The 12611-nt window shown below is 40.5% G+C and overlaps 1 protein-coding gene across 1 annotated transcript in view; it reads right to left on the bottom strand.

Annotated features, from left to right (window-relative positions):
- The window catches only part of LOC136661601 (tumor necrosis factor receptor superfamily member 1A-like), a 40546-nt gene that overhangs the window by 10042 nt on the left and 17893 nt on the right, over positions 1–12611 (bottom strand). The window contains exons 2-5 of the mRNA XM_066638921.1: positions 11911–11992; positions 8600–8731; positions 5759–5867; positions 3455–3528 (exon numbers count right to left, since the gene is read on the bottom strand). Coding sequence (XP_066495018.1) covers positions 3455–3528; positions 5759–5867; positions 8600–8731; positions 11911–11992 — 397 coding nt within the window. The remainder of the gene's footprint in view (positions 1–3454; positions 3529–5758; positions 5868–8599; positions 8732–11910; positions 11993–12611) is intronic.

Below are 12611 nucleotides of genomic sequence, written 5' to 3'. Positions count from 1 at the left end.
CTTTTCATGGGTGAGCACTCCAATTAAAAACATACAGCACATAATTAACTTGTGCCCTATAAAAAATATACTTAGTATCTTACAGGCTAAAACATAGATAAGAGACAATGTACAGGCCACTGCCTTTCCCACGCTAGGTTTTTGCTTCAGGCCAGAGTCAAGCAAGTGCAAATGAAAGACAACATATATACAGCAGCATACATGCCATGATTATCCTTTTGGGTGATGCTGGGTGACAAAAAGGGAGAAAAACGTTGAGTCCAATGAATCCTCGTCCCCCTGCTGAAGGTCAGAAGCTGAAGGTCAGAAGCAGGTGATGACCAGAAATATGCACTTTGTTCTCACCTCATTAGGAACTCATTAGTTGTAAATGAAAGAACAGAAAATATGCAGATCTTATGTATCATAAAGGAACCACAATCAGCCATTTGATGATGCCTCAAATGCTGTTCTGTGATGAATGATGTAACAAATGCTAGTACGGTTAGGGAAATATTTTAGAAGTGGATACTAAGTTATGTTCTTACTAGTTCAAGTGTCTGAAGTGTCTGGTCCTTAAAGTTTTGTAAATTCAGCTCCTTAATTTTGTCCATTAAATGATAGTGTGGGTACAATTTCTTTTTAAACCTTCTCTTTAAAAAAGCATAAGCTTGTCTAGGATGCAGAATGTACATGCTATGTCTACAGTGAGTCCATCATTACTCATTTCCCTGCATGCTGGGAGATGTGTTTGCTCAACAGATATTCTGAAGAGGTGAATGAATGCATGGTAGAAACATGGTCTCAACACTTCAGTTCTACAATCCTACACATTTAGTTATGACCCACTGAAAGCAGCACCCAGGGAGCATTTCAATCGCCTCAAACTGGACGTTCTGGGTAAAGGTGCCATTCTTCAATAGAATATTTAAAATTCACAAATGCATTCATTTAAGATGCATCATGAAGCTGCTAAATTGGACATCATTCATAGGTCTGACCTAATCCTGAATGCACAGGCACAAGCTGCCATTTGCCTCTAGTCTTAGCATAACACATTTGCAAGCCCAATCCCATGGAACATGGGAAAATTTACTTCCCAGTGAGTTAACACTATAATACACAGTGATGGTTTCATATAGGCTTTTTAACTTCATAAGACAGAACACAAAAAAGATTGTTACTGAAAATTGTTACAGGAAGCAGAACCAAGAGTGATATCTGAGAATACATACAATATCCCTCTTCAGAATTTCAATCAGTTGCAGTCCAATTATATGGACGCCAATCCATACAATTTCCAAATCACAAAGTGCTAAAAATAACATGTTCTTCACCCAGGGAGAAGGAGCAGCAGCAGTCAGGTCCAAAGGAAGCAACTACACACATGTGGGCTTTACTAACACCATATCAACTTTGCTTGCTTTGCATGCGTGCACCTTCCCTTGTGCCTTGGTTGCTGCTGGGAGCTTCATTTCCTCTTCGTCTCTTCCCCTTGCCTCCCCCTGTTGGCTTTATGGTTAACCGTTAATGCACAAATAGAGATTGCTGCTGCTGGCAGTCAGGAGACTAAGCAAGCACCACACAGGCCAGATAAATGGCTTCCACAGGTCTTATGTTTGATTCCCCTGCCCCAACTCATTTTTCCTTTCATATAAAGAGCCATTTTTCTCATCAAGTTGGTGGATTTTTGAGGCTCTGTCTTTGCCAATTGGTTTTGAGAGATTCAAGCAAGTGCGGTGAATAGATATTTGATTTTTGATTTTCTCTGTAAACCGCTTTGTGAACTTTTTGTTGAAAAGCGGTATATAAATACTGTTGTTGTTGGTGGTGGTGGTGGTTATGACCTTGATTGTTTTCCTTAGCAGGGTTGGCTCATTGCAGTGCTTCTCAACCAGAGGTATCCATATTTCCAGTGGTATGCATGGTGGTGTTGGGTGGTACGCGCAGCACCCACTGCCTGGCAGTGAGACCACAATGGGAGCTTCCAGTGGCGACGGAAGTTTAATTTGGAGGGCAGAGCTCTAAGCACGTGGTTTTAGAGTACAAGACAAAGCTCTCCCATCCGCCCTGAGTTTCTTCCTGACCTTGGAAGTTCCCATCGCAGTCTCCAAACCCTGAAGTAAACGACGTCATCGCAAGTTACTTCCAGCGATACCCCCAAGGACAGTGTGGCAGCAAGTGGAATGTCGGGGAAGCAGTGTTGAGAAATGCTGGCTTATTGGGCTAAAATTTAGGAACTTCTAATGCAGCACTGTACAGGATTGCCCAGGGCCAAATCTCACTTTATTCAGTGGATTTGTTTTGAGTGATGCCTTTGGGATTGAAGCGTGAAACTAGTAGGCTTTAAGCATAGCGCAAAAAGAGTTTAGGTGAGTATTTGCAAAATGGTATTATTTGGTTGAGGGAACTTTTTATCATATGTGGTGGACATGTGAAAAAGCAAAGATATATTGGAAAATGATACATAAATTGTTGCAAGAGATATTGAATTGTGTATTACCATTCAAACTGGAAATATTCCTCCTAAATGTGACATCAGAAACTAAAGACCAATATAAGAAATACCTTATTGTACATATTGCTACAGCGGCAAGAATATTGTATGCACAAAAGTGGAAATCTACAAAATCGTTCCAACTAGAAAAAATTTAATAGATAAAATTTATGAAATAGCAGAAATTGAGGTTTTAACAGAAAGAATGAAAGAGAGATTTAGGTAGAGTAAGAGGACATTGGAAGCCTTTCTATGACTGGATAGATAATTTTAGTTAAATGATATTGATTATTTAGATAAATCCAAATTTTTATACTGACAAATATGATAGCTTTTGTATTGATGACTAGTTTTCTTTTTAGTCGTTTCTGATTTCTTTTTTGGAACAATGCATGTTGTAATCTATGGCCAATACCCCCATGTGTAACCTGTGTAGTCCCAGCCCCAAGTCTAACCAATTTTCCTCACCTGTATCTGTAATAAATAAAATAATTAAAAAAACACAAAATGGTATTATTTGGGTATGCTATATTGTGTAATTGCTTTGTCAATTTTACTTTCATTTAGTATTCTTATTTGTTCTATAATCACATGTGCCCTTCTATCTCTCCTATAAATCAATAAACCAGTTGATGAGTTTCAATTACAATTTAGGATCTGTGGTCTTTTCAAACTGGGGTTTGTGGGTCAAGCTTACCCACTGCAATGTATAAAGAAACCAACTTTTCTTTATCAGATGTGAGCTCCAAATTGGGGAAGGTCCAGTTCAGAGCTTATTCTCTTAAGCCACTACACTATACCAGCTTTGTGTGAAAAACCATAAAGATGATGGTAGGAAAACTAGTGATAAAATTCCTCTACAGTTTCATGGCAATTCTAACAAAGGATTTAGAGAAATCCCCCCCCCCTTCCTGGTCACATACTACACAAAACAAAAGAGGTAACAGATCTAGAAATGTATATATTCACATACTGTACCTTCAGGAGGTGGCCCACACTTCAAGTCTGCAGTAGCATTACAATTTTGCACAATAACTTGCCCTTCTGGACATCTGTATGTTGATTTTAAAAAGAAAAGAATGATGATGACCACAGACTGTTTGTTGAACTGGAAATTTTTGCACTCTGCAAAAAGTACAGTGTAAACCCAATGGTTCCCAAACTGTGGGTCCAGGACCCACAAGCGTGTCATGACCCCATTTTTGTTAGGTCATGAAACTGACATGGTAGATTAGGCTTTGTGCATCAAGGGTTAAACAAGCTGCTACCTGCGGGGGGGGGGGGATCACTGCTACCCAATCACCATTATAGCCACACCCATTGACAAAAATCAAGAAACAGCCTCTAAGGCCTATTAAAGTTTGGGAAACATTGCTATAAATCTATAATTACTGGTAGATGGTCTAAGCCCCCTAAAAATGGATGGTAGTTGCACATAGGGCCAGCTTTAAGCCAATTGGACCAATTGCTCCCAACTGGGCCCTGCACCTAAACTAAAATCAGTATTTTTACGAAATCATTAAAAAGTCACTAAAACTAGTGGTTTTGCAACTATTTACTTTTCAGAGGAAACCTACACATTTTGTTTGTTTACTTCTAGGCTTATATGCAATTTTATATGAAAATGTGCTTAGATCTATTTGGTTCATTAACTTGTATGCACTTTTTAAGTGCACACTGGACTGGATTGCTTTCCATTCTACATCATAGAAATATCAATATAGTACATTTTACTTTTATCTCTAGGATTCTACAGACCTTGGCTATGAACCTGGCCCCCCCCAAATGTTTCCAGTTGGGCCCCACTGATCCTAAGGGTGGCCCTGGTTGTGCATAAACTTGGAATTTTGATGGGTGAATCATCAACATTTTACATTCAATGATTTTACAGCAGCACACAGCATTCTGCACACAGCAGTCAACACACAAGAATTTGCAGAAGGGTGCCCTCACTGGGAGAAAGGCGATGTAAAAATTCAGTAAATAAAATAAATCTTATTCAACAGCTGACAAAAAAATCCAACAGACTTTGATAACACCTGAATTTACAAAATTCAGTTATAAAACCTGAATTTCAGAATTGTAAAGTCAAATTTATACAACAAAATTAACATTGCAAAGTATATCACATTTTCAATGTTTTAAAACAGGGGTGCCAAACATAAAGCCCGGGGGCCGAATGCGGCCCCCAGAAGCTTTTTATCTGGCCCTCAGGCTCTCAGCTGCAGAGCACTGCTGAGGTGTTACTGCTGAAGGGGCAGCCTGCTTGAAAATTGGGCTTTCCCATATCTTGAAATATGATCAAGATTTGCGCATTTTCTCTTTTGTCATTTGGTGCTAATGAGTTTCTGTGTGAGAACAAAGTGCTTATTTCTGGTCATCATCTGCTTAATGATGTCACTTCTGGCCCTCAGCAGGCACCCTGAAAGCTAACTTCGGCCCTCTATATGAAATGAGTTTGACATCCCTGTTTTAAAAGGTTTCTTTCAGGTCTAATAACAATTTGGGCTCTTGTTTAAATTCTGTTTCAGCATGTTGAGCACCACACTTTCCAGTAACAAAACATCTCCCAGCAGCTAATAAGCCTGTGAATCAATGAGACAGTCTCATATTATCTCATAGTCATGCTTTGTTCTTCTCACCTTGGCAAGGCCAAATCTATAGTACAGTGGATTTAAAAAATTTTTTTTGAAGGATTCCAGGGTACAGTCAGAGGGCACAAGATGCAGCCACCTTGTTAAAGTTAAGCAGGTCTATGTTTGGTCAGTGCCTGAAGGGGAGACTGCCTTGGAGTTCCAAGTAAACTGCCTTGAGTAATCATTTTGCAAATGTACGTAAAGCAGACCTTCTGTGAGAAGACACTTTCTGCAAGCAGAAGAGTAGCCTGGTTTCCATAGCAGGGTCTCCAAATGGCTAAACCTGCAGAGACACACAGGCTTCAGCTAGTAAAGCATTTGGACTATCAGTTTCTGGGGTGTGGTAATATTGGACAAAGCAGGAGACTTAACAATATTGGACAATGAACAGAAATGAAACAAAACAAACAGCACTGGAAGGAAGTGCACTTTTCTAGACAGTGAAAACGCACCATCTAATTGTAAATTTTTTTTTATAAATTAGATTAATCCATCATTGATTAGGAAACATATGAAGTGACAACAGAAACCTTAAGATCAGCCTTTCTTCCTGATGATTTTAAATCCATCCTGCTGCACATTCTTTTCTGTTTGCATAACCCATCCATCCTTACAGACAACTACATCGCATCAGTAAGATACGTACTTTTGTGTGCATCTAATACATTCTTCACAAACTGGAGGACAGTAATATCCATCCTTGCACTGACAGATGGTGTTGCTCTTCACAGTGCAAGGCTTCACCATTCTTTTACCTACAAAAGAAATCAAATGTTAGATTTCCAAACCTCATCATCTTTAAAAGAAAAAAAACTTTAGTCAAACATGAGTTTATGGAAGGCAACATGTTCAAAACACAAATGTAACTGAAAGATTCCACAACAGTGAGCACCGGGGTGGGAAAGAACAAGGTCTGAAACAATTCCACTTCTTGATCAAGGATTTAAATGTACAGGTTGTTCTCCCTTAGCAAAATGTTAAAGAACTATAACACTACAATAACATTTCTTTGGACAATGTCAGGCATCTCCAAACCCCCGCCAGAGGGCCTCTATCCGGCCCATGGCCAGCCTCTTGTTCCCTGAAAGCCTCTGGCCTACTCAACTGAACATGACCAGAGCTGTGCTCTGAACATAAGAACAGATCAGGCCATAGGCCCATCTAGTCCAGCTTCCTGTATCTCACAGCGGTCCCACCAAATGCCCCAGGGAGCACACCTGATAACAAGAGACCTGCATCCTGGTGCCCTCCCTTGCATCTGACATAGCCCATTTCTAAAATCAGGAGGTTGCACATACACATCATGGTTTGTCAACCGTAATGGATTTTTCCTCCAGAAACTTGTCCAATCACTTCTTAAAGGCATCCACGCCAGATGCCATCACCACATCCTGCGGCAAGGAGTTCCACAGACCAACCACACGCTGAGTAAAGAAATATTTTCTTTTTTCTGTCCTAACTCTCCCCACTCAATTTTAGTGGATACCCCCTGGTTCTGGTGTTATGTGAGAGTGTAAAGAGCATCTCTCTATCCACTTGATCCTTCCCATGCATAATTTTGTATGTCTCAATCATGTCCCCCCTCAGGCTTCTCTTTTCTAGGCTGAAGAGGCCCAAACGCCGTAGCCCTTCCTCATAAGGAAGGTGCCCCAGCCCAGCAATCATCTTAGTTGCCCTCTTTTGCACCTTTTCCATTTCCACTACAGGTCCAGCCTATTTATACACAGATTTGGCGCAACACGAATGGCCCCCCGCAAATAAGAAAAATGTGCTGATCCCTGGAGAAGGGGAAAAATGCATCCGTTTAAAATCAGTTTTAAAAACTGAACAGTCCTTTAAACATGCTCCTTAATGATAGAGAGAGAGAGGGCAGCAGGCTAACAATCCATCAATCCTTCTCTCTCCTTTGGACCCCTCCCTTTCCCAGCACCTGAAAGAAAAGTGATCATTTTGCATTGGTAACGGGAGGGGCTGAGTGAAGTGCTGATGGATTGTCTTCTTAATGACTCTTATCTTAAAGTCAAAAGGTCAGCAAGGCTGTTTTTCAATCACTGGAGCAAAGAAACTTTGTTTTTTAAATTGATTTGCTATAGTGCGTTTTTTTTTTTATCCACACGAGTGCTTGGAACAGAACCCACGCGAATAATTAGTCTCAACCTGTATATCCTTTATGAGATGTGCCGAACAGAACTGGACACAATACTCCAGGTGTGGCCTTACCATCAATCTGTGCAACGGCATTATAATATTAGCCGTTTTGTTCTCAATACCCTTCCTAATGATCCCAAGCATAGAATTGGCCTTCTTTACTGCCGCCACACATTAGGTCGACACTTTCATCGACTTGTCCACCCCCCCCCCCAAGATCTCTCTCCAGATCTGTCACAGACCATAACACATTAGCCTATATGTGAAGTTTTGATTTTTTGCCCCAATTTGCATGACTTTACACTTACTTACATTGAAACGCATTTGCCATTTTGCTGCCCATTCTGCCAGTTTGGAGAGATCCTTCTGGAGCTCCTCACAATCACTTCTAGTCTTCACCACTCGGAAAAGTTTGGTGTCGTCTGCAAACTTTGCAACCTCACTGCTCAACCCTGTTTCCAGGTCATTTATGAAGAGGTTGAAAAGCACCGGTCCCAGGACAGATCCTTGGGGCACACTGCTTTTCACCTCTCTCCATTGTGAAAATTGCCCATTGACACCCACTCTGTTTCCTGGTCTTCAACCAGGTCTCAATCCAGGAGAGGACCTGTCCTCTAATTCCCTGACTGTGGAGTTTTTTCAGTAGCCTTTGATGAGGGACCATGTCAAACGCCTTCTGAAAGTCCAGATATATAGTGTCCATGGGTTCTCCCACATCCACATGCCTGTTGACCTTTACAAAGAATTCTAAAAGGTTTGTGAGGCAAGACTTACCCTTACAGAAGCCATGCTGATTCTCCCTCAGCAAGGCTTGTTCGTCTATATGTTTTGAGATTCTATCTTTGATGAGACATTCCACCATCTTACCCGGTATAGAAGTTAGGCTGACTGGCCTATAGTTTCCCAGGTCCCCCCTCTTTCCCTTTTTAAAGATCAGCGTGACATTTGCTATCCTCCAATCCTGTGGCACTGTGGCTATTCTGAGGGACTAATTGCATATTTTAGTCAAGAGATCAGCAACTTCATGCTTCAATTCCTTAATAACTCTAGGGTGGATGCCATCAGGGCCCTGATTGCATCTGGAGGGTGTTCTGAGGGCCGGAGAGGCTGAGTGAATGAGCCCACTCATTCATTTATTCATTCATCTAAGTTCCATCTCTAATATATTTATTTAAATTTTATATTTAAATTTTTTCCAGCCCTCAGCACTGCGCCAGATAGTTCATGCAGCCCTCTGGCTGAAAAGTTTGGAGAGCCCTGGACAATGCTATTGAGTCTTTAAACAAACTAAAATCAGAGAGCAGCACCTTTAAGGTTTATTTTCACACTCATACTGTACCATGTTTGCATTCATCACAAGGCAAGCATTGGGAAAGGCCATTGGGAAAGGCAGTGTAATCTTCTCCTTCTGTGCAGCGTCTGCACCACCCTCGAGTATGTGGTTCGATGCATGATTCATCAACGTAGCTACCTATTAAATGGGATGTCCAACATTTAAAGTTAGCATTCTCTATGCCAGTGGTTCTCACACATTTAGCACCGGGACCCACTTTTTTAGAATGAGAATCTGTCAGGACCCACCAGAAGTGATGTCATGACTGGAAATGACATCATCAAGCAGGAAATTTTTTAACAATCCTAGGCTGCAATCCTACCCATGCTTACCCAGGAGTAAGTCCCACTGAATATAAGAATATACATACTAGTTCAAAGAATATACATACTAGCTTGTTAAACGTACAGGTCTGTAACATTGCCCCAAATGCAGTCATATACTATGGTAGATCAAGTCTAATATATTAAAAATAAAATATTGAAATGAATGGGGATCCATCTGAAATTGGCTCGCGACCCACCTAGTGGGTCCTGACCCACAGTTTGAGAAACACTGCTCTATGCTATTAGGTATTAATACATGTATCTGGCTGCCACAGAAATCTTATTGCTTACATTTTGAAAGAGGTGCCAGCTCTTAATGAACTTTATAGGGTGACATATGGGGTACAGCCTGCTCCTATATATTTACTTAGAAGTAAGCTCCTCTGCACTCCATAGTATCCCTTCCAAAGTATGAATGCATTAATTGGTTGCAAGCCTATGCACATTTAGTTCAAATGAAGTCAATAGGGTTCATTTCACAGTAAACATACACAGAATCAATTATCAGTCCCATGTTAAATCTCATGGGGCAAGTGGCTAGAGAACATATCAACTCAGTACAAGTTAACAAAATGTCATATATATTCAGAAAGTGCTTAATAGTATGTTCTGTACAAAATAAACAAAACGCTACATTATCTCAATATGTAGTTTAAGACATTATTATAACTGACCACCACCAATTATTCCTCCGCAAATGAATGCTTTGCTCGATTCAGTCATTATGTGTAAGAATGATTACTACAACTATTTGATCACCATTTATTACCCTTTCACCAAGGGCTGGGGAGAGAAGAGATCAAATATCACTAAGATTTGAGAATTTACTTTAAGCTGTATTTTATAAATACCTACAGCTAATAATTATATGCTTTTAAAAATAAAAGTACAAACTATACATGCTGAACTGAGTTAGTTTAGTGCTTTTGTAGCAACTATATTGTTTTAACACTGTATTTATCCAGTGGCAAAGATACTCTGCTACCATCAGTGAGCTGTGACAAAGGGGAACCAGGCACCCTTACTAGAACCAGGCACCCTTACTGGTGAGCATCAGGCATCCCAGAACAGTATCAGAGGCCGCTATGTTCATATCATGCAGTCATGTGGCTACCAGCACCCAGCATGGACCAAAATGTTAACAGTTCACCCTGAATGTTGCCAGTCAAACAGCTTTGCAATGCCCATTAGTAAGTGCTCAGTCGTGGCAAGCAAATACTTTCCAATGTGCCACCTCAATGGCCACTGCTGACATTTACCAAATGGCAAGTACAGACAGGCCCTGGTATCCACAGACCCCGTATCTGCAGTTTCAATTATCCACAGATATGGAGGATACTGGGAACATCTGTGTAAAAGACAGAGAAAAGAATGGGGAAGGTATAGCTTATTTTACCTTACTGCAGCAAAACCACAGCATTTTCAGGACTGCAGGCAGCCTGGTGAGCTGCTCGCAGCTTCTTCCTGGTTACTCTGAGGCTGCTCTATCCCCAAAGTCACCCAGAATGCAGCGTGCCAAGGAAGAGAAGGCATCGTGCTGCATTCCTGGACTACACCGGGGGAAGAGCAGCCTTGGAGCAACCAGAAAGTGGCTGCAGGCAGCTTGGAAGGCTGTCTGCAGTCCTGAAAATGCAGTCGTTTGACTGAAATAAAGTAAAATAAGGTTTTTAACCTTCTCCATCCTTTTCTCTCGCTTTCACACAGGCATTCCCAAATTCCTGGTATTCGCCCCGGGGGCTGTTTTGGAAGATGGCATTAATATAATGTGCAAAAAGCCACTTGCCTGATCACAAATATGAATTACTTCCAACTTATCAGACAGGGACAGTTTTCTAAAATGGAAAAGATCTGCTTCTTCCTCTTAAAAAAGATAGTATCTGTGGGCTGGCATACTAGCCTATTTTTTGTAGGCTAGTAACTTTTGTTACATTATGTGTAAGCTTACAAAGCTGCAGAGTATGAGCAAACCAAAGCTTATTCATTATGCTATTTATATTCAGTCCTTCTCAATAAACTCCAGGAGGTTGACATAGACAGGCTGAACTTAAATCCATTTTTCAATGAGATTTTTACAAGTATTATTCCATGAGACACTCATAGAATTCAACTTCTCTAGGTGTTTCCCTTCATAGTGCAGTTATCTTGTCTGCCAGCTCTTGCACTTTCCAAGCTCTTGTAGGCAGCTGCAAACAAGCTTCAGACTGGCTTCTCATGGACGTCATCCATTTTTTTCCCCAGTTGACTCCTCTACTCCTCCTCAGAGACACACCAGAAACCTTGTTCTCTCTTCCAAACAATTGATCCTTCTTAGTTTTTTCAGGCAAGGCAGCAGCTCAGTCTCTAGACCACACCTCCAGCTTATGCCATGTTTAACACATTAAGAAACACATTTAAATAAGAAGTAGGAAACTTCTAAAATTATATTAGAATTTAATGTAGAGCCTTACTATCAAGACAGTGGCATAAATTCAAATTAAATAACAGAAGTGTCCAGGAATTTTTCATCAGATTTAAGTGGTTTCTAACTTTGCCAAAATGTTTTCCTGTTACAACACTGAACATATCACTAGACAATTCATCTTCTATTTTATAGTTAGGGTACAAGCCACCATCCATGGAGGAAAAAAGGGAAGAAGCCACCAATTTTTACATTTCAAAACCTTATGTGACTTCATGTACTTCAAAAGCATGAGCTGTGAGACAGAAAGACCCCATTTCAAATCTCATTTAGGCAAATCTTCAAGTGCCCCATTTAGGCAAGCCTCCATCTCTTAATCCAGGGGTGGGCAAACTTTCATCTTTAGGGATCCTGGACCTTTAGCAATTGTACAGAAGAGGGAATTTCAGCAGGTGCAGCTAGTCATCTAACAGATACTAGGAAAGAGCCTTATTGAAATACTAAGTGCTATTACTGATTCTTTTGTGATTAGGTTTTGTATTAACCAACACAAAAGACTTTCCTGCACATAGAACTGCTATGTGATTACTTACCAGCAGGGCACATCAGGCAGCAAATCCCCGAAGAGGCATATTCTCCATCATCACAGTTTGGATGAAATGGTGGTGATTCAGCCTAAGAGAATGTCCAAAGAGAGAGGTTTCAAATGAACAGGCTTCCCAAGGTTCTCTTAAAGCCCACCTGCTGACACTACCAACACAAACAATATTTTGCTAAGCTTCAACTGGAGCTCAACTCAACATTTACTTTTATGAAATAAACTTAGATTCTCCCCCTGCTTCAGTTTAGAACACAAAATATAAGTTTTACACAGTGTTTCCCGTGGAAGTCTCCTACTGACATTAAATGACTCAGATGTTAAATCTGACATGACTAGACAAAAATATTGTTTATTACAGAGATTTTAAAAGGGGTTCCCCTTACTTGAGACCTAGTGCATACACAAATGCATCCTGTTTTTAAACAGTACTTAAGAAAGCAGTAAGATGAATCTTATAGGATATGCAGATTGATGAGGAAACTTCCCACATAAGCAATGATTGCCAAGGATAAGCAGCATGGACTGATTTATAAGGTTTACAAGGCTCTGATGTGCTGAAAGATAATGCCAACTTACTAATTCTACTGGGATGTTACAATTGTCTAGTCCAGTGCTTTTCTAATCAATGCAACCATATTTTCAACCAGTGGTGTGCCACGAATGATCTCCAAGGAATTCAGGGGAGGGTCATTT

Source organism: Tiliqua scincoides, chromosome 1 (genome assembly GCF_035046505.1).
Source record: "Tiliqua scincoides isolate rTilSci1 chromosome 1, rTilSci1.hap2, whole genome shotgun sequence".
NCBI classification, from domain to species: domain Eukaryota; kingdom Metazoa; phylum Chordata; class Lepidosauria; order Squamata; family Scincidae; genus Tiliqua; species Tiliqua scincoides.
The sequence above is the reverse complement of the archived record's forward strand: the minus strand, read 5'-3'. Positions and strand labels throughout refer to the sequence as shown.